Source organism: Ursus arctos, unplaced genomic scaffold (assembly GCF_023065955.2).
Source record: "Ursus arctos isolate Adak ecotype North America unplaced genomic scaffold, UrsArc2.0 scaffold_7, whole genome shotgun sequence".
Lineage (NCBI taxonomy): Eukaryota > Metazoa > Chordata > Mammalia > Carnivora > Ursidae > Ursus > Ursus arctos.
In genome coordinates this window covers 36,615,643-36,634,046 of record NW_026623089.1, presented here as the reverse complement: position 1 = coordinate 36,634,046, position 18,404 = coordinate 36,615,643, and the positions used below count along the sequence as shown (strand labels likewise).

Sequence of the window (18,404 nt, the reverse complement as noted above, 5' to 3'; positions counted from 1 at the left end):
GCGCCGGAAGTGGGCGTGGCCATCCCCCAGTTTTCTGGGACTTGTAGTTCCGAGCCTTAGGCGGGGGCGCGGGTCAGTGTTGGGAGCCCTGCTCTTCCAGGTATTGGATTCCACGTGGGAGGTGAGACGCGCAGGACCGGACAGCAAGCGCAGCGGATAGAGAGGCGTCCGGTGGCTGAGATGTGGGGATGTGGGAGTGCCTCGGGGGAGGTGCAGGGCCGCTGAGACTCGGAAGCCTGGTTGGGCACTGTGGGAGGGCGCGCGACCTAGAGGAGGTGCGGCCCGGTGTCGCACGTGCGTCCGGGCGTCGCGGCCGCAGCTGTGTCCGCGGGCCCTGACTGTGATCTCCTGATTCTGAGCGGCCCCCCAGCTCTGAAGTGGCTGAGGCTCCGAGGGGCCCATCTTTCGCCCAGCTGAGCTCTGGCTTCGGCCGGCCTGGAGCCTTCGTACTTGGCCGCACGGGCCATTTTTGTGACGGTGACTGGCCTTATTCCACGGTTTTCGGTGGACGTTAGGCGACCGAGAGGGGCCTCTTTGAGGGACCGAGGTTTCTGTCCCCACAGCACTGTCCTCTCACCCCAGAAATGAGGCAGGTCGGGGAAAGCGCCTCAGGGAGTCAAAGTCCATTCTGAGGCAAAGCATCCAAGCCGATAGCTCCTACTGGTCGTCCTCGAACTTTAGAGCAGAAATCAGAAACCCTGAGGAAATAGACATCTTAGTGTGGCTGGGGGCAGCGGAATTTATTCACCCTCGTGGGTTTGGCGGGGAGGCTTGGCCTGTTTAATCCAAAAACCTGTAGAGAGGCGAGGGAGGTGCAGCCTGGGGAGACTAGGAAGGCGTCTCAGGAGAGGGTGTGTGAAGGGTTGACTGAAAAGGGGTTAGCAGGAGCAGAGTAACTTTTTTCCTACAGTCTTGCTGGACTGGCTAGTCTGTATCTGGCAAGGTGGACTTGATTTTCATGGCTTTTTCTCTTTCTCTTCTCTAACTCTACCTTTCCAGGACTCTGTCCTTCCTGAGAGGAGGAAATGACCAAGTTCCAGGTGAGTTGGGGTTTCTTCTCTGAAAATGCCATCTCTCTGAGAATGAACATAATCTTTCTTGCTTGGAACAAAGGAAGAACATCAGCATTAGTTGAGTGCCTGTCTGGTGTCAGGTCCTGTGCTTGTTACATTCTTTTTATTGTCAGACTTCAGTGTGAGACATTAACATTTTATAAATACGGGAGTAAGAACATTACTATACTGAGGACATGTAGCTATCGAATGGTGTTGCCAGAGTCTGCACCGGTGGTTGCTTACTTTAAATTCCACATCCTTTCTCACTGAACCACCCTCCCTCCATGAACTTGGCCCACTCCCCAGAGCACTCAGCTATTCGATTGAAAGACTCCACACAGCATCTTTGCCTGATCCTCTCTCAAAGTCACCCTTTTCCTGCCAAGACATTTCACTCACGTTGAAAGTTATTCAGTTATCACATGCTCTGGCCAGTATTCAGTGATCTCAGGAAAACAAACAGAGTTATAAATTATGGAGCTTTTCTTCATGAGCAGATTCCATGTGTGAAAAAAATAAAATACACATATTAACAATAACCATTTACTAAACATTAAAAAATTTGTTAAATGCCAGCACAGTAGTTACTAAATCACTCCCAGAAATGCTTCTTTTTTTTTTTTTTTTTTAAGATTTTATTTATTTATTTGACAGAGATAGAGACGTCCAGCGAGAGAGGGAACACAAGCAGGGGGAGTGGGAGAGGAAGAAGCAGGCTCATAGCGGAGGAGCCTGACGTGGGGCTCGATCCCACAACGGCGGGATTACGCCCTGAGCCGAAGGCAGACGCTTAACCGCTGTGCCACCCAGGCGCCCCCCCAGAAATGCTTCTTAACCAGGATATTCATCAGGGTTACCTGGGGTGTTTTTTTAAGAATTAAGAGTCATGGGGGCGCCTGGGTGGCACAGCAGTTAAGCGTCTGCTTCGGCTCAGGGCATGATCCCGGCGTTACGGGATCGAGCCCCACATCAGGCTCCTCTGCTATGAGCCTGCTTCTTCCTCTCCCACTCCCCCTGCTTCTGTTCCCTCTCTCGCTGGCTGTCTCTATCTCTGTCAAATAAATAAATAAAATCTTTAAAAAATAAAAATAAAAAAAAAAGTCATAGGCACTCCCCCCAACCCCAAACCTACTAAAAGGAGAATTTCACTTTATTTTTTTAATCCCATGGGCCTTTGTACATCCAAAGATTTGTTGGAATAATTGTGAGATATTTCTGTACATACTCGATGTGAGCATCATTAAGGTAGGTAAGATGGGTCATTCGTCTTTTATGCGCTGACTGCTTCATTCCCTTTTCCAACATATCTACATGTTTAATTGGTACAATAAATTGTTAAATTACCGATTAGCACTTTTTAAGAAACTGATTACTCATTTGTCTCTATAAAACCATTCCTAGAAAGTTACTTCAAGATTGACACTTAGAATCATAGAATGTTTGAAATGGAAGGGATCAGCAAGCCTCCTCTCTGCCTTGGTGCTGGCATTTTACCGAGGAAAGCTCTAATTCTTGAGAAGGCTTAAGGGAAATCCTTTGTTGTAGGGCAGCAGAGTCAGAAGGAAACCCCATGTCTTCCAACTCCATGCTGTTCCCTCTCCATAACTAAACAGGTCAGTTGCACCAGAAGTTACTTGAATGAAATATCAGGCTGGATTTTAAGGAAGAAATAATTGTTTCTTAACACCACTACCAGCAAGACCATCTTTTTGCTTGGCAAATACAGTTCTTATATACATAGGAAGAGAACACGAGCTCTTATAAAAATCGGTTTAGAAGCTGCCTTGAGGACCTGCCTCAAGGTCCTGAGAATGCCATCTCGGTGCCTTGAAAACAAATTGAGGGCTTCAGGGGAAATAAATGTGAATAAGACCCTATGCTTTCTGTATTTTCCTTCCTTTTCCTCTACCTGGTCCCTAATGAAGAGAATTTATCACGAAGTTGGGGATTGCTAATACAGTGAAATTTTGAGATTCTGGCATATGTTCATAACTTGATTTTAAAGAAAGGACTTCATTCCACCGATACTTACTGAGTGTTCTCTTATGTACCAGACATTGTCCTTGAGTCTGCTGAAAGGCAGGAGTCCCAATTTAACCCTTCCCTTTATGACCTTGAGTAAGTCAGTTCACTATCACGAGCCTTGGTTTTCTCATCTGTAAAATTAAGAGTTTCCTTTGATGATCTTGAAGTTCAGTTTTACTTGTATCTTTTCATTATTCATTTAACTTGAATTTATAAATTTATAAATATTATATTTTATATATATTTATATATAATTTACATATATTTATATGTATATATAATGTAATATAGATATCATTTAGATTCCTAGTCAGTTGAGCTAGTTGGCTGGGGATTTAAAGATTAAAAGAACATGGCCCTTATCCTTTAGAATCTTGTAGCCAATTTGGAAGACAGATTTTATAGCTTTGGTAGAGAGATGTGAAAAATACTATGACATCTTGGAGGAGGAGGCATTTAACTTATCTTCATGCTTCAGAAAGGCAGTTGTTGATTGTCCTGAAACTAGAAGGAGTTGCAAAATGGATGGGAGAAATACAAATCAAGACAGAAGCAGCATGTAAAGGGCTATTCTAGACTACAGCATGACATTTGGTTGACTTCAGGTAATCCAGTGTGGCAACAGCTCTTGTCCACCTCCAGACTTCAGCATTACTGTTTCCTGCCTCTAAGTAAATTGTTGGATCCAGCGAGGGTGGACTCTGGAAAGGAAGTGGAAAGCCATATGATATATGTAGTTTTAAAGAGTTTGACATTTCTTGGGTGGGAACAGGAAACTACTAGTCGCATGACCTTCCCCTTTGGTTGGCCTTCAGGATACTGAGTCCACCTTGGGTGTAACTTATTAGCTCCATTGATAGCTGGGGGAGGGGTGGGGGCGGGGATGGGAACGACTCTTCATTATTCAGATTCCTTCATTCCCGGCTTTGTCTTTAGCAGAACCACTATTTTCTTTCCCTTTTCCTTTGTCACACTGAATCCTTTCATTTGGCCCACTGTCCTACCATTTCTTATCCAAGAATCTTCAATCTACTGCAGAGTTATCCATCAATATATCCTTTCAGAAAGAAAAAAAAAAATATATATATATATATATGCCCTTTCCATTCTTGGCATGGAATTCTCCCCACCACTTTGTCTGTGAGATCTTAAAAAATTAATGACTGTCTTTCAGTCTGTGGATTGAAAGATGACAAAACTTGTATTTTAAAGACTTGGTAAGAAGTTACTGTGGTCTTGGTAAGAAATGAGGGCCTTATCTAGGACAGTGGCAGTGAAAATAAAGAAGAGGTAACACTTTGGAGGGAGATTTGGAGGGAGATTTGGAAGATGAGTTGACAAGATCTGAAGTGGTTTGAATATTATTGAGGTTGGGTAGGAGTCTTAGACCATCCAGATGACTGAGTGGAAAAATGGATAAGAAATGAAGGGGAAAAAAGATAATTGACGGACTTGAATTTCAGAAGGAAGAAAAGGATTGGAGCTAGAATGCATTGGGAGAGGTTAGCCTTGGACAGAAAGAAACCTCGTTCTCTGAGGTTGAGGAGAAAGTCTGATTGAAAGCAGTGGCTAATTCTACTGCTTGATGTACCCCAGGCGCTGTTGTCTTAATGTGTGTGTGTATGGCTCCCTGAGGCAGCAACCTCTACTTCTGTCCCTTCTCTCTCCCACCTTTGTGCAGGGACTTGCAGGCTTTTTTTTTTTTTTTTAACATTTATTTATTTTAGAGAGGGGAGAGAGAGAGTATATGCGGGGGTAGAGGCAGAAGAAGAGAATCCTCAAGCAGACTCCCCACTGAGCTTGGAGCCCAACACGGGTCTCAATCCCAGGACCTGAGCCGATATCAAGAGTTGGACGCTTAACCAACAGCCACCCAGGTGCCACTGGACTTGGAGGCTTCTTGAGCCCAATCTCATATCTTTCTCCTCAGACACAGTAGAGACCCATGACCTTGAGAAGAGAGCTTGGGAGGAAACTGCCACCTTCTCTCATCATTACCTTCTCCACTGGTGAAAAGTAGGGTGGTGCTGTCATTCCTGCAGGCAGCCTGGTTTTCTTCAGTTTCCTGAGGAGCACTTGGGTAGTGCCCCTTCAGCCTCAGGCCTGAGGTGTCGGAGTTCTGAAGGTGATTGGGTACTTCCCTGGCCCAGAGTTGAGCTGCTTCTTTGGCTTCACTTGGTTCTCGGTCATTCTGTGTGTATTCTGTCATTCTGCTTTTCAGGGTGTGGCCCAAAGGCTGATGCCAGTCCACAGACTGCTTGTTACCAGTCTGCAAAGGCATAAGGAGAGAAACTAAGAGTGTTTAAAAATATTATGTCTGTTGAATCTAATATTTTTTAAATGGCATTGGTATTTTATACATCTGGGTTTTTATTTTTAGTAACTCTTTTTTATTGTATTTTGCAAAAATATCTGACAAAAGTCTAACATATTAGAAACTTTTAAAAATAAACTGGTCCTTCACCAGAGGTAGTTTGAGAAGTGTTGCTCCATCAACAGAACCCTGGAAGGAACCAGAGTCACTGTGAAGTTACTAAATAAACACCTATTTATTATATGCCTATTATATGCCAGGCATTGCTTGAGGCCTTGGGGATGCAAGGATCAAACATCTCTCTGTTTTTAAGGAGTATATATCTTAGTGGGGAGAGACAGTTAAATAAGAAAGCAAATGAACAAATAAGAAAATGGGATAAGACATAAGTAGCACAAAGAAATTAAAACAAGAAGAAGTGATAGTTTCTGGGTGCCACTGTGGATTAAACAGTCAAGGAAATGCTTCTCTGAGGAGTAGCAATTTAGCTGACACCTGAATGATGAGGAACCAGGCGTGTGAAGATATGGGAAAGGAACGTTCTGGGCAGAGGGGACAGCCAGTGCAAAGGCCCTAAGTTGGGATGGGTTTGATATTGTCAAGGACCTGCAAGGTCACCGGGCCTGAGTTTGACACGTAGGAAGGGTGATTCGGGCTGAGGTTGGAGAAATGACAGGATCCCAGTCTGTAAAACCTTGCAGGCCAAGGTGAAGGGTCTGGATTTTACCTGATGTCCATTGCAAAGCCTTTGGAGGGTTTCATGCCTGATGTGGTATGTTTTAAAAGATCATCTTGGCTAGTATGTGGAAAATTCATTGTGTTGGGGAGCAAGCGTGGAAGCAGAGAGACAAATTGGGAGGTTGGTACAGTTGGAACTTCATGATGGCTGAGGCTTGTAACCATAACTGCAAGGTGGAGAGAAGTGGATAGATTCTGATACATTTTAGAGGTAGGACTTGGTGATGGATAAAATGTAAGGAAGAGAGGAGAGACTCAAAATGACTTCTAAGACTGGCTTCAGCAATTGGGTGGGTTGTGTGGCCATTTACTAAAGTGGGGACCCCTAGGGAAGAGCAGATACTGATGGAGATTCCGTTGGGGCCTGTTAAATGTTAAGTGCCTCCTAGACATCCAAGTGCAGGCGTTAGGTAGAGATTTGGAGCCTGGAGGTGAGGAGAATCAGGGCTGGAAGTAAATATCTGGGAATACCTAAGGAGAGTATCTTATGGTTTGTGTGTGTGTATGCTGTTTTCTTTTTTCCAGGAATGTTCAGCTACTTAGTTTAGAACAAGAAAGAATGTATGATTGATAGGACTAGGGAAAACTTGAGAGCAGAAGTATACTTTGGCTGGGAGGGAAAAAAGAGGAAGAGTTGAGGGTGGTGGTCTTGATAAAGCAGGTGTGATGGAAGAGGAAGAGCAAGAAGATCAGGAAGGTGTTTTTAAGGAGTAGGATATTAAGAGATCAATATTTCAAAAGCAGAGTGGTCCACATAGTGAAATGGCTCAGGTCATGGTTGAGTGTGAAGAAATGAGAGATGATTAGCACTGTAAAGAAATTAAGAAATGTGAGGTTTGAGCATTCAGCAAATTGTTCTCTTGAGTGTTGGGGTTGTTAGAATAATGGTAGGAATGAGGTGGAAAGGACAACTCAGCAATGACCATGAAATGACAGTGACAAGGAAAGATTCAGTAACTGGACGGCTTGATCTTGAGTGAGTTGTGAGCAGGAGGGGAAGAATTTGGATAGAAGTAGCAAAGCAGGTGAGAAAGGAAAGCTGTTCCAATAAAACTTGACTTAGATGACTCAGCTGCCTGCACTGTACACTTCTTCTGTCCCTTTCTCACCTTGTCCAGTACTACCAGCCCCGTATTCCTTCCAGGGCATTTGTGCAAACAGTTGTCAGTTGAGGAGGAATGTGTTTAATGTTTTAGGAACTAGTAACATTCAAGGATGTCTCTGGGGGCTTCACTGAGGAGGAGCGGGGCTGCCGGGACCCCACTCAGAGGAAGCTGCACCGAGCTGTGATGCTGGAGAACTACAGCCAGTTGGTCTCCGTAGGTAAGAACATGAGCCTGGACACCTGCCGACTGGACTCTTTGTTTCTTTGGTTCTAAATAGTGATGGGGCCCCAGGGATTGTGGTTTAGGAATCAAAGTTTCCTTTTAGCACAAAGGATGTTTCTGATTATTTTAAGCAGCCAAAGAATTTGGCTTAAGAATTGGAGAATGTAGCTTTTACTGAGTCGTCTTAGAAACCATATTCCTTATAAAACCATCTCTTGGGACTGATTTTGCTTTCCACACAGTTAACCCGATCCCTCTGTTACCCAGATGTAATCTCTCAGAGCAGGGTGAAGATCATTATAAAATGGAGAATGAACTCCAAAGAAATCAGCTAGGCAGCATGGCAAATTACAAGCCCAGGCTAATACATGAAAGAGGAGTCACTTTTGAAATATTCTGAGTTCTCTCTGAAGTCTGTGGAGAAAGGCAGGGCATCAAAAGGATACTTTCCACAAACTGATAGACCTTTGTTCACTTATTCCTCCTCTTCCTTTTCAGATGGTTGTGGTCTTTCCCATTCACGCTGACCTTCTTATTGGTACTCATCTTTTCCCACATTTTCCCCACATTGGCCTTTTACCGTCTTTGCTTGGACTTTATTTTCATTAAATATCCCCACCCTACAGTATCTAGTTTCCATTGCTTCTTTCCTTTCCAGTCAGGGATTCATCCATCTCCCCTTCTGAATATCAGACAATACTTGCGATGAGACAAAATTTCATACCATGGAGAAAGTTACGAGTATAATTGACACAGTTTTTCTCAAAAACATTTTGATTGCTTGAATCAAAGAGCATTAAACATTTTTGATGTAATAATTTATTTTTAGGTATCATAAGGAAATAATCAGTAACTCCAGCTGGAAATTGTGGAGAAAGATAAGTCATTATAGAATTACTTGAAATAGTGAAGAAATTATTCACCAAATGTATCACAGGGTGTTGGTTATACAAATTATAGTGGAATATACAAGAGAAGAATGTGTACGCATTAAAAAATATAATGATATGGGGCTCCTGGGTGGCTCATTCAGTTGGGCATCTGCCTTCAGCTCAGGTCATGATCCCAGGGTCCTGGGATCAAGCCCCGCATCCGGCTCCCTACCAAGCAGAGAGCCTGCTTCTCCCTCTCCCTCTGCTTGTGCTCTCTTTCTCTGTCAAATAAATAAATAAAATCTTTTTTTTAAAAATGATCAAGAATTTTTAATTAGATGTAAGATACATATATACCTACTAGGTTAAACCATGTGAAATTGCCATTTTGTAGTAAAAATGGACATTGTACAAAAACCATGGAAAAGAAGTAGCCTGTAATGGTGCCTTTCAGGGCCTTTTCCTGCCTCTATCCACCTGGTTCTCTTCCCTCGTAACTGTGGCTCTCGAATCATTGTTTTCAGCTGCACCTGGGAGGTAAGGCAAGCACCACAGAGTGAATTGGTCCCTGTAAGTAGTGAGAGCCCATGTTGCTGTTTCCTTTATGTAAACCTAATGCCTGTGTTCTCTTTGTACCAGAATTGCTCACCTGGAGGTCACTATTAAATTTCTGTCCCTTTCAGAGCTTTTCCTTTTTTAATTTTTCTTCGAGATTTACTATTATCAATTCTTCTGATGGCTTTGATAGTGTTCACCTTAACCCTCAAATTTTTTGATATGTATGAAGTCATTGTTTTCTTGTTCCCTCTGGCCTTTCTCCTATTTCTTTTCTCTGCATGTTCACTGGCTTCTCTGTCTTTCCTCTAACTTTGGAAATCCTAAAAGGCCCTTTGCCTTTAGATCACCATCTTTCAGTGTTTCTCAGCCTTTTTTTCTGTTATCACCCCCTTGGTGTCAGTAGTGCCCCTGTTGAGAATGTACACTGTATCTGTACACTTGTCTGCCTCCCTCAAAGAGCTAGCACACACATAAATGGCCTCAACCAGCCTTTCTACTGTGATAACCCTAATGTCTTTATTTCCTATCCTCATATGAAACTCTATTCCTATGTACTTTCTTGGCTATGGACTATCTACACTTGAATATCTAGTGTCACTTCACATTCAGTGTATTGAGAATTTTCTAAGTTATTTTCCTGTTTTAACTTCTCATATTCCCACTTTTGCCAGTATTAACATTCTATCAGCCCCCTAGATTCAAAATAAGTCATTATTAAGTTTGTCCCTAGCCATCCCCAGCATCTGTAATTCCCCCTTCAATTCTTTTTTGACTTTAAATTCTTTTAAATTCATTAACACTCAAGTCCCACAGATAGCACTCTAAAATAGGTCCACTTAATGCTAACAGTGGTAATAATGAGACAGATTATTGACATCATTCTGCAGGCTCAAGTTAGATGTTGCAAGTAGACTTATCTCCCCTAACATATCATTTATCGTGTCACTCTTTGCATAAAAACCTGGAATTACCTTTAGTTGCTGGTTTAGAGCCTCAAAACTCCCTGCCTGGCTTTCTCTGGAATTTTGATGATTATCATGCTCTGGTTCCTTATTAATTTTGTCCTTTAAGATTTTATTCAAAGTCTAGTGTGAAACCTTTGACCACTCCTTCCACTTGACCCCCTTCTCAGAACTTTCACTTTATATCTCACAGTCTCATCAGACCTGATTGGATATTTTTTTGTATGCTTTTATGTTAACCATTGGATCTGCAAATCTGATTCATTTTCCTTGTTTCCAGCCCAGTTTCTGGAGGGAAAGCAATGCATTTAATACTTCCTATGCTGGGTATACATAGTCAAGATTTAAGAATTGACTACTCTGGAGTTCAGCAAAGAAGAAATATTTCTTACAGTCTTGTCAAAGAGGCATTAAGTAAACACAATATATCATTATAAATTGCTAAGTCCTGTGAAGGATAGAATAATGTGCCCAAGTGAATGAAGGCCTGGGATGGGACAAGAGTGATAATATATGTATTGTTGAAAGTTTCAGGGAAGGGTTCTGACATGACATTTCAACTGAGATCTAAAGGCTTAATAGGCATGAAACAGGTGACTGTTTAGGGTAAGAATATTCCAAGCAGAGAGAATAGTACAAGGGAAGACCTGAGACCTGGAAGGAGCATGGTGAGAATACTGGGAGCACCTGGAAAGAACAGAGAGGGAAGACATGGTGGGCAGGGCCTAGCTCATTTGTGCCATTGAAGGCACTGGTAAAAAGTGTGAATTCATGATAAGTTCAGTGGGAAGCCAGTGGACAAACGGGTGATATGACCTGATTTACCCAGTATCAGTGGGACTACTGTGTAGAAAGTGGTTTGCAGAGGGGCAAAAATGAAGTAGAGTATGTGCTTCCAGTTTCAAGCTTGGCGCTAGGTTTGCATTTTTAATTAGTAAAAAGTTGAATGTGGTTGTCCAACATTTTTTAATGTAAGTAATATACAAAAAATCTCAAAGAATCAAAGAACACAGAAGTATAATGAAATGATATCACTAATAATAGTTCGTGTCTTTTTTTATGTACTCCATATACAGATGTGTATATTAAAAATATACGTGTTAAAATTTTATGAGGTTATACCGTGTGTATTTTTCAACTGGCAATCTTATGCAGTATGTCTTAGAGATCTCTGTTAGGACATAAATACTTCTGTAAAAGGACCCCTTTTCTCATTGACATCAGCGTTTTCTTCTAACATTAAATATTCATTCTTCATAATATTTTGAATATTTTTTAAAAACTAATATCAGAAAGTTTCATAACTATTTATAAAACCTACCATTAATACAACGTCTCCCCCACAGATTTTCACAGACCTGCCATTTCTGCAGTGTGTTGTACAGCAAGGATGTTGAGGCAGTGTCCTTTGATCATTTAATAACGTTGGCCTGGCACATGACTTAACTGTTCCAAACTGCACTGTTTTCCTTTTTCCTTTTTCTTTTTGCCATTACTTTTAAACTTTGTGAACATTCACCTAGGTAAAGCAAATTGTATTGAAAGGCTTATTATAAAAGCCAGTCTCCCTGCTCTGCTGCTCTTTATGCCACAGGGTGGCTTTTCATAGTCACTCGGTTTTAATCCTTTCAGCTATTCCTTATTGTATTTGCCTTCATATTTCCAAATAACACATTTATGCAGCTACTTATTTTTTTTAGGACTTTATTTGAGAGAGAGCATGAGCAGGGGGAGGGGCAGAGGGAGAAGCAGACTCCCTGCTGAGTGCAGAGCCTGACATGGAGCTCGGTCCCAGAACCCTGAGATCATAACCTGAGCCGAAGTCAAATGCTTAACCGACTGAGCCTCCAGGGTGCCCTGCTACTTTTTTTTTTTAAGGAACAAATACATTCACGTGGTTTAAAAAAAAAAAAAAAGGCATAAAAGGTACACAGTGTTACTTGTCAGTATACCCAAATAAAGTTGGAAAAAAATGTACAATGAAAATTTTGAACATTGTGGGAAAAGAAAATAATATGCATGAGCAGCAAAGAAAACCAAATTCCCAAATGTACTAAATGTTTTTAAATTATTAAAGTTATACTACAAAAAGAAAAAGATGCACAGTGTAGGCCTTCCTTCGTGTCCCTAACTCCTCTCTACCAGGTTAGGTCATTTGCTGTCAGAAGCCATTTGCAGGGAGTAAATCTTGTGCAAGTATCATTTCACAGCTCTGCCTGAAAATCTGAAGAATAAAGCCCTCAAGCTGGAATGCTGAGTGTATACATTAATGATTTTAATAGATAATTGTCAAAATGTCCTTGGGGGGTGATACGAATTTACACTCACAAGCAGTGTGTCTTTAGGCTTTGGGTGTTTAGCACTGTAACAGGTGGAAAATGGTACCTCAGTACAGTTTGAGCTTATTATAATATACTGCTGTTTTTCAGTTGATCAATATTTTATATTCTGTACTGACTTTTTTACATCATAGATGAGGATTTAGCTCTTTTACATTATTTCCCCCAACATGCCCATCCTCCCAAGATTTTATGTCCAGGTCACTTCAGTGATTAATGCTTACATTGCTTTGACCTTGTAACTCTTGTTCCCTTAGGGTCAACTAGTGCACTAGGATTACAGTTCCTTTTTTTTTTTCCTTTCCTAAAGCTAATTCTTGCTTTTTTTATTTTATTTTATTTTTAAGATTTTATTTATTTATTTGACAGAGAGAGAGACAGCCAGCGAGAGGGAACACAAGCAGGGGAAGTGGGAGAGGAAGAAGCAGGCTTCCAGCAGAGGAGCCTGATGTGGGGCCGGGATCATGCCCTGAGCCAAAGGCAGACGCTTAACGACTGAGCCACCCAGGCGCCCCTAATGCTTGCTTTTTAAAATATATTGTATTTGGGGTGGTTTTCATCCCCACTGTTTTATAGCATTTGGGTTAATTTGGTTAATTATTACTCTTTTCTTTCATGTAGCAACAATTGATTCAACTTCATTGTTTTATTGACTTCTTTGCTCACTGCTATTTTTTGTATCATGTACCATCTTTTCCACAATCACTTTTTCTCCAAAATTGGAAGATACTGCTTGATGGTCTTCAGGTATTCAACATTGCTGATTGTTAGTTCAGTGTCAATATCATTCTCATTTATTTGCACACAACCTGCCTTTTCTGTCTGGATACTTTTAGCATTTTCTGGGATTTTTTTTTTTCCTTGAAATCCTAGATGTTTCCCATACAACTAAAAGCATTCAGTGAGCCCTAAATTATGAATTCTAAGAAACATTTTTATCTATTACTGCTTTGATCATTTCTCTCCCTTCGTTTTGTTTTCACTATATTCGTGGAACTCCTACAATATGGGCTTTTACTTTTATCTTTCCATCTGTCTGTCCTTTTACCCCACATTCTAGGAGGACCCCTCAGTCTTCCAACTTAACCATGTGTTAATTTTGCTACTCGACCCATCTAGATTGCAGACCTTAAGATCAGCCTCCCTGATAGTAGCTATGACACAAGTTACTTAACTTCTTCAACCTTGGCTTTCCTCATGTGTAGAATGGGTGTCCTAGGAGTTCCTCTTACATGAGATTGTGCAACTAGTGCCTGAGTGCTTCAAATGGGCATGGTAGGTCTTAGTTATTACGATTGTCATCCTTTTCGGTCCTTTTATTAATTTGAAAGAATTCTGATTATTTTTCGTCCTGATTATATATATGTCCTCAGCTGATGCTTGACCCTCTTTGGTCCAGCATGCTGTCCTTATAGAGGGTGCTTCTGCTGGTTGGGCTTGCAGTGGCTCTAAGAATTCACATGGAGGGTTCTACAACCACCTTTTTGATGTTGCCTTTTCAGTCTAGTAAGTTACCTGGGACATCCCCTGCTTCTCAATCTCCAGCTCTGAGGTATCTCCCTTGTCAGAAATCCCACTTCAGGAGTTACCCTGAGCCTTTATCCTGGGCAAATGTGGAGGTCACTTGCTGCTTTTTGTACTTTAATCAACCATGTCATTGTGCAGGTTCAATATTACCTCAACTTCTGCTACTCTCTCCAGCCCAAATAATACCATTAGGAGCCTTTCTTTGGCAGACCATTTATTTTGTTCTTGAGGCTTTATGTGGGGCCACTACCCTTAGCCATCATTTCATTTTTTGTAGGGAAGAAGGTGTTTGGGAGAGTGTTGCTGCTAATGGCAACAACTAGTCCAGCCATTAGAGATGCCTAACGTGAGGGGCACCTGGCTGGCTCAGTTGGAAGAGCACGCAGGGGCGCCTGGGTGGCTCAGTCGTTAAGCATCTGCCTTCGGCTCAGGGCGTGATCCCAGCGTTATGGGATCGAGCCCCGCATCAGGCTCCTCTGCTGGGAACCTGCTTCTTCCTCTCCCACTCCCCCTGCTTGTGTTCCCTCTCTCTCTGGCTGTCTCTCTCTGTGTCAAATCAATAAATAAAATCTTAAAAAAAAAAAAAAGAGCATGCAACTCTTGATCTCGGGGTCATGAGTTTGAGCCCCACGATGGCTGTAGAGATTACATGAATGAATGAATGAATGAATGAATGAGTGAATGAATAGGAAAGGAAGGAAGGGAGGGAGAGAAAGAAAGAAAGGCGTAATGTGAATTAATAAACCTGTTTCCATGGGGCGCCTGGGTGGCACAGCGGTTAAGCGTCTGCCTTCGGCTCAGGGCGTGATCCTGGCGTTGTGGGATCGAGCCCCACATCAGGCTCCTCCGCTATGAGCCTGCTTCTTCCTCTCCTACTCCCCCTGCTTGTGTTCCCTCTCTCGTTGGCTGTCTCTATCTCTGTCAAATAAATAAATAAAATCTTTAAAAATAAATAAATAAATAAATAAACCTGTTTCCAACATCAACCTCTCTTACTTTATAATTGTTGGTTCTGAGTTTGGAATTTGAATTTCTGGGACTTGTTGAGAAGATCTCTTAGTCTTGGGGCGCCTGGGTGGCTCAGTCATTAAGCATCTGCCTTCGGCTCAGGGCATGATCCCAGGGTCCTGGGATCTGCTGGGAGACTGCTTCTTCCTCTCCCACTCCCCCTGCTTGCGTTCCCTCTCTTGCTGGCTGTCTCTCTCTGTCAAATGAATAAATAAAATCTTAAAAAAAAAAAAAAGATCTCTTAGTCTTTTTGGAACCCTTCTGTATGTGATTTGAGCTGTGCGCTTGGGGTTTTTTTTCTAATTTCTCCATTTCTCATTCATCTGCTCTTTATCATTTAGGAGTTCCTCAACATTTTTATTCTGCTGATAGCAAACTTTCTATTTTTCAAAGACTATTGTGGACTTCTTTTTTGTCGTCTCAATGTAATATTAAGATATTCACTCTAATTGTTCTGACATACATACTAGTAAGTCTAAAATCTGCATTCCTAACATAGTTTTCTCTCAGAGTTCTAGACCCATATTACTAAACAATTCAAGAATGTTCCACCAGCACCACAAATTAAGCAAGGCAAAGTTTGTGTTTATTGGTCCCCTCTCCCCAACTCCAGCCTGTCTTACCATTTACACCCTCATACCTGATCACTCAAGCAAGGAACTGAGGATCGTTCTGGGTGTCTCCCTTCCAAGTTTAGCCAGTCTTCACATGATTTAGAATGAATCTCTCCCTTTCTCTTCATAACCATCCTTATCATTTTGCAGTTGTTTCTCTACCTAAAATCTTATTTCTGATGGTATTTATAATCACAAAGTCAGGCATTTCACTCCCCACTGAAGTCCTTAAATTTTAAATCCCTGAGAGTTGTAGACCTAAATCCTTAGTACTCACCAAGCCCTTTGTTCTGGCTCCTGCTTTCTTCTCCAGGGCACATTCTTCACCACTGTCACCTGTTTATATCCTCCACAAGCAGTTGCATATAGTTTTCCTGAGCATGTCATATTTTCTCTACATTTTCATTTTTTCTCTCCCTTACATTTGTTCCCAGAAATCTTCCCCAAGATTCGGGTCAAACGCCCCTACACTGTGCTCCCATGACTGGTTGTGCATGCATCTGTTGCACTTACAGTGTCACCACTGTTGATTTGGGGTTTTTCTTCCCAGTAGGCTCTAGCTTGTTTAGCAAAAGAATTTCTGTTTTCTTCTTTGTATCCCCAGCACCTATTAAAGTGGGTTACCAATTAAATTCAAATTTAATTAAAATGAAGTGGAATGAAATGTTATTTGTGACAATGACGTGGGATTCATAGCCTCTGCAGGGTAGAGGAAGAACACTTTTATTGGCTGTGCTTAAAAGCCAAGAAAAGATTTCTTGTACAAGCTAAGATGTCTTGTACAGCTAAGTTTTCTCTTTCCAATATTAACCCCAAGGACATGACTATAAGGACAAGACTGAACTTCTTCCTAGTTATTAAATCTTCAGGCATTAGACATTCCAGTTCACATATCTTGAAATCTGGCATGCCTGGGTGGCTCAGTCGGTTAAGCGTCTGCCTTCGGCTCAGGTCATGATCCCAGAGTCCTGGCATCAAGTCCTGCATCAGGCTCCCTGCTCAGCAGGGAACCTGCTTCTCCCCCTACTTGTGCTCGCTCTCTCTCTCTCTGACAAATAAATAAAATCTTCTTAAAAAAACAAAATCTTGAAATCTACTCTTTGTGTGTTCTTATCATTGAATTCTCTTTGTTCCCTAGGAGACTTGAATGAAAATTCTATGGAGAATCTTCAAGAGAAAGTACTTAGGGATCTATTACGTAGGGGCTTTTCTGCTGGCTAATTTTAGGAGATACGGCCAGTACAATAACAGAGTATTATATTCTGAATCTTCCAGGAGAAGTGTACAGAAATCCTGAACTAGATTTTTCCCCTTATCAGAAGTAGGGAGAAGCATCTTCTACATTTCCAGAAACAAGAGTCGTGTGGTAACTCTTCAAAGTGATGATTACAAAAATATGGCAAATGAATATTTGTCTTTGAAAGTCCCAAGCCAAATGGCCACACAGGACTCCTCAGTGACGTTTTGTAAAAATGAGCTCCAGGATCCTCAGAAAAGCAAAAGTCTATTTGTAACTGCAGAAAGCACTGAGAGAAAAGTCTTGCAGGGAGAAAGTCCTCCCATGGACCATTGTTCAGAGAACCTTCAAATTAAACTTATGTCTGACGTAACAGAACTGGTCTCACCATTGGTCAGTGGTGAGGCAAATTGCCAGCATGGCCAATTGAAAGAGTCTTTGGATCTCTTTGACTGTAGCTGCAAAGACATTTGTGGTTGGAAATCACAAGTGGTCAGTCGTCATCAGAGAGCTCATACAGAGGAGAAACCCTGTAACTATTACAACCTTGGAAAGAGACGTAACAACAGCTCAGATGGTCTTCCATGTGCAAAAATCCACACTGCAGAGAAATTACACAGATGTAGTCAGTGTGGTAAGGACTTCAGTGAGCACGCAGAACTACTACTTCATCAAAGACACCACACAGAAGAAAAGCCCTACAAATGTGAGCAGTGTGGGAAGGGCTTCACGAGGAGCTCCAGTCTCCTCATCCATCAAGCAGTCCACACGGATGAGAAACCCTATAAGTGTGACAAGTGTGGGAAAGGCTTCACAAGGAGTTCGAGTCTGCTCATTCATCATGCAGTCCATACAGGCGAGAAGCCTTATAAATGTGACAAGTGTGGAAAGGGCTTTAGTCAGAGCTCCAAACTGCATATCCACCAGCGAGTGCACACTGGTGAGAAGCCCTATGAGTGTGGGGAGTGTGGTATGAGTTTCAGTCAGCGCTCCAACCTGCACATCCACCAACGAGTTCACACTGGGGAGAGGCCCTACAAGTGTGGGGAGTGTGGGAAGGGTTTCAGTCAGAGTTCGAACCTTCACATTCACCGCTGCATACACACAGGCGAGAAGCCTTTCCAGTGCTATGAGTGTGGGAAGGGCTTCAGCCAGAGCTCTGATCTCCGCATCCATCTCAGAGTCCACACTGGAGAGAAGCCCTATCACTGTGGCAAGTGTGGGAAGGGATTTAGCCAGAGCTCAAAACTCCTCATCCATCAGAGAGTGCATACTGGAGAGAAGCCCTATGAGTGCAGCAAGTGTGGGAAGGGCTTCAGCCAGAGCTCCAACCTCCATATCCACCAGCGGGTTCATAGGAAAGATCCCATTAAATAAGGTCTTCAGTCATATGCTCATACTGTAAAGACAAATATTTTTAACATCATTCTTCCTTTAATATTCTCAGGAGAGATAGTAAAAGTTACTCATTTATGTTCCCTCACTGAAAATCATTCATTCATTTAAAGTATTTTAAGTACCAAGCTCTTTGTTATGCTATACAACAAATTGATTGTTCTCGTTCCTCATATGGGTACAGTGAAATGTCTGTATTTTGCAGTTAAGCCAGTGTTATTACAACTATATGTCCTACCCAGCTTTTTTAAGTGCAAGAACTTTATATTTGTGTAAGCAGAACATGTTTCCCTTTGTTCATATTCTTTGAGAAAATGAAACTCTGGTTTCTCTTCAAATCTTGTGCCTTGTGTTTTTCATATGTCCTTCCAGCCCTGATTAGCCCTCTCTAAACTATGATTGCACATGTTCGTTTTGGGTGAGGGAGTGGTT

At 41.9% G+C, this 18,404-nt stretch overlaps 1 protein-coding gene across 7 annotated transcripts in view; it reads left to right on the top strand.

Annotated features, from left to right (window-relative positions):
* The first annotated feature begins 36 nt into the window (after positions 1-36).
* ZNF239 (zinc finger protein 239) overlaps positions 37-18,404 on the top strand; it is a 40,104-nt gene continuing 21,736 nt past the window's right edge. For 3 of the 7 annotated variants that reach the window (XR_008957966.1, XR_008957967.1, XR_008957965.1), the window contains exons 1-2: positions 37-121; positions 1,000-1,040. Coding sequence is in view for 4 of the 7 variants with exons in the window: in XM_057308344.1 (XP_057164327.1) it covers positions 16,737-17,954 (1,218 nt within the window). In the remaining 3 variants the exon portion in view is untranslated. Of the gene's footprint in view, positions 122-999; positions 1,041-7,328; positions 7,456-16,478; positions 18,311-18,404 lie in introns of those variants that run through there. The other 4 variants (XM_057308344.1, XM_057308345.1, XM_044378026.3 and 1 more) reach the window with 4 other exon arrangements.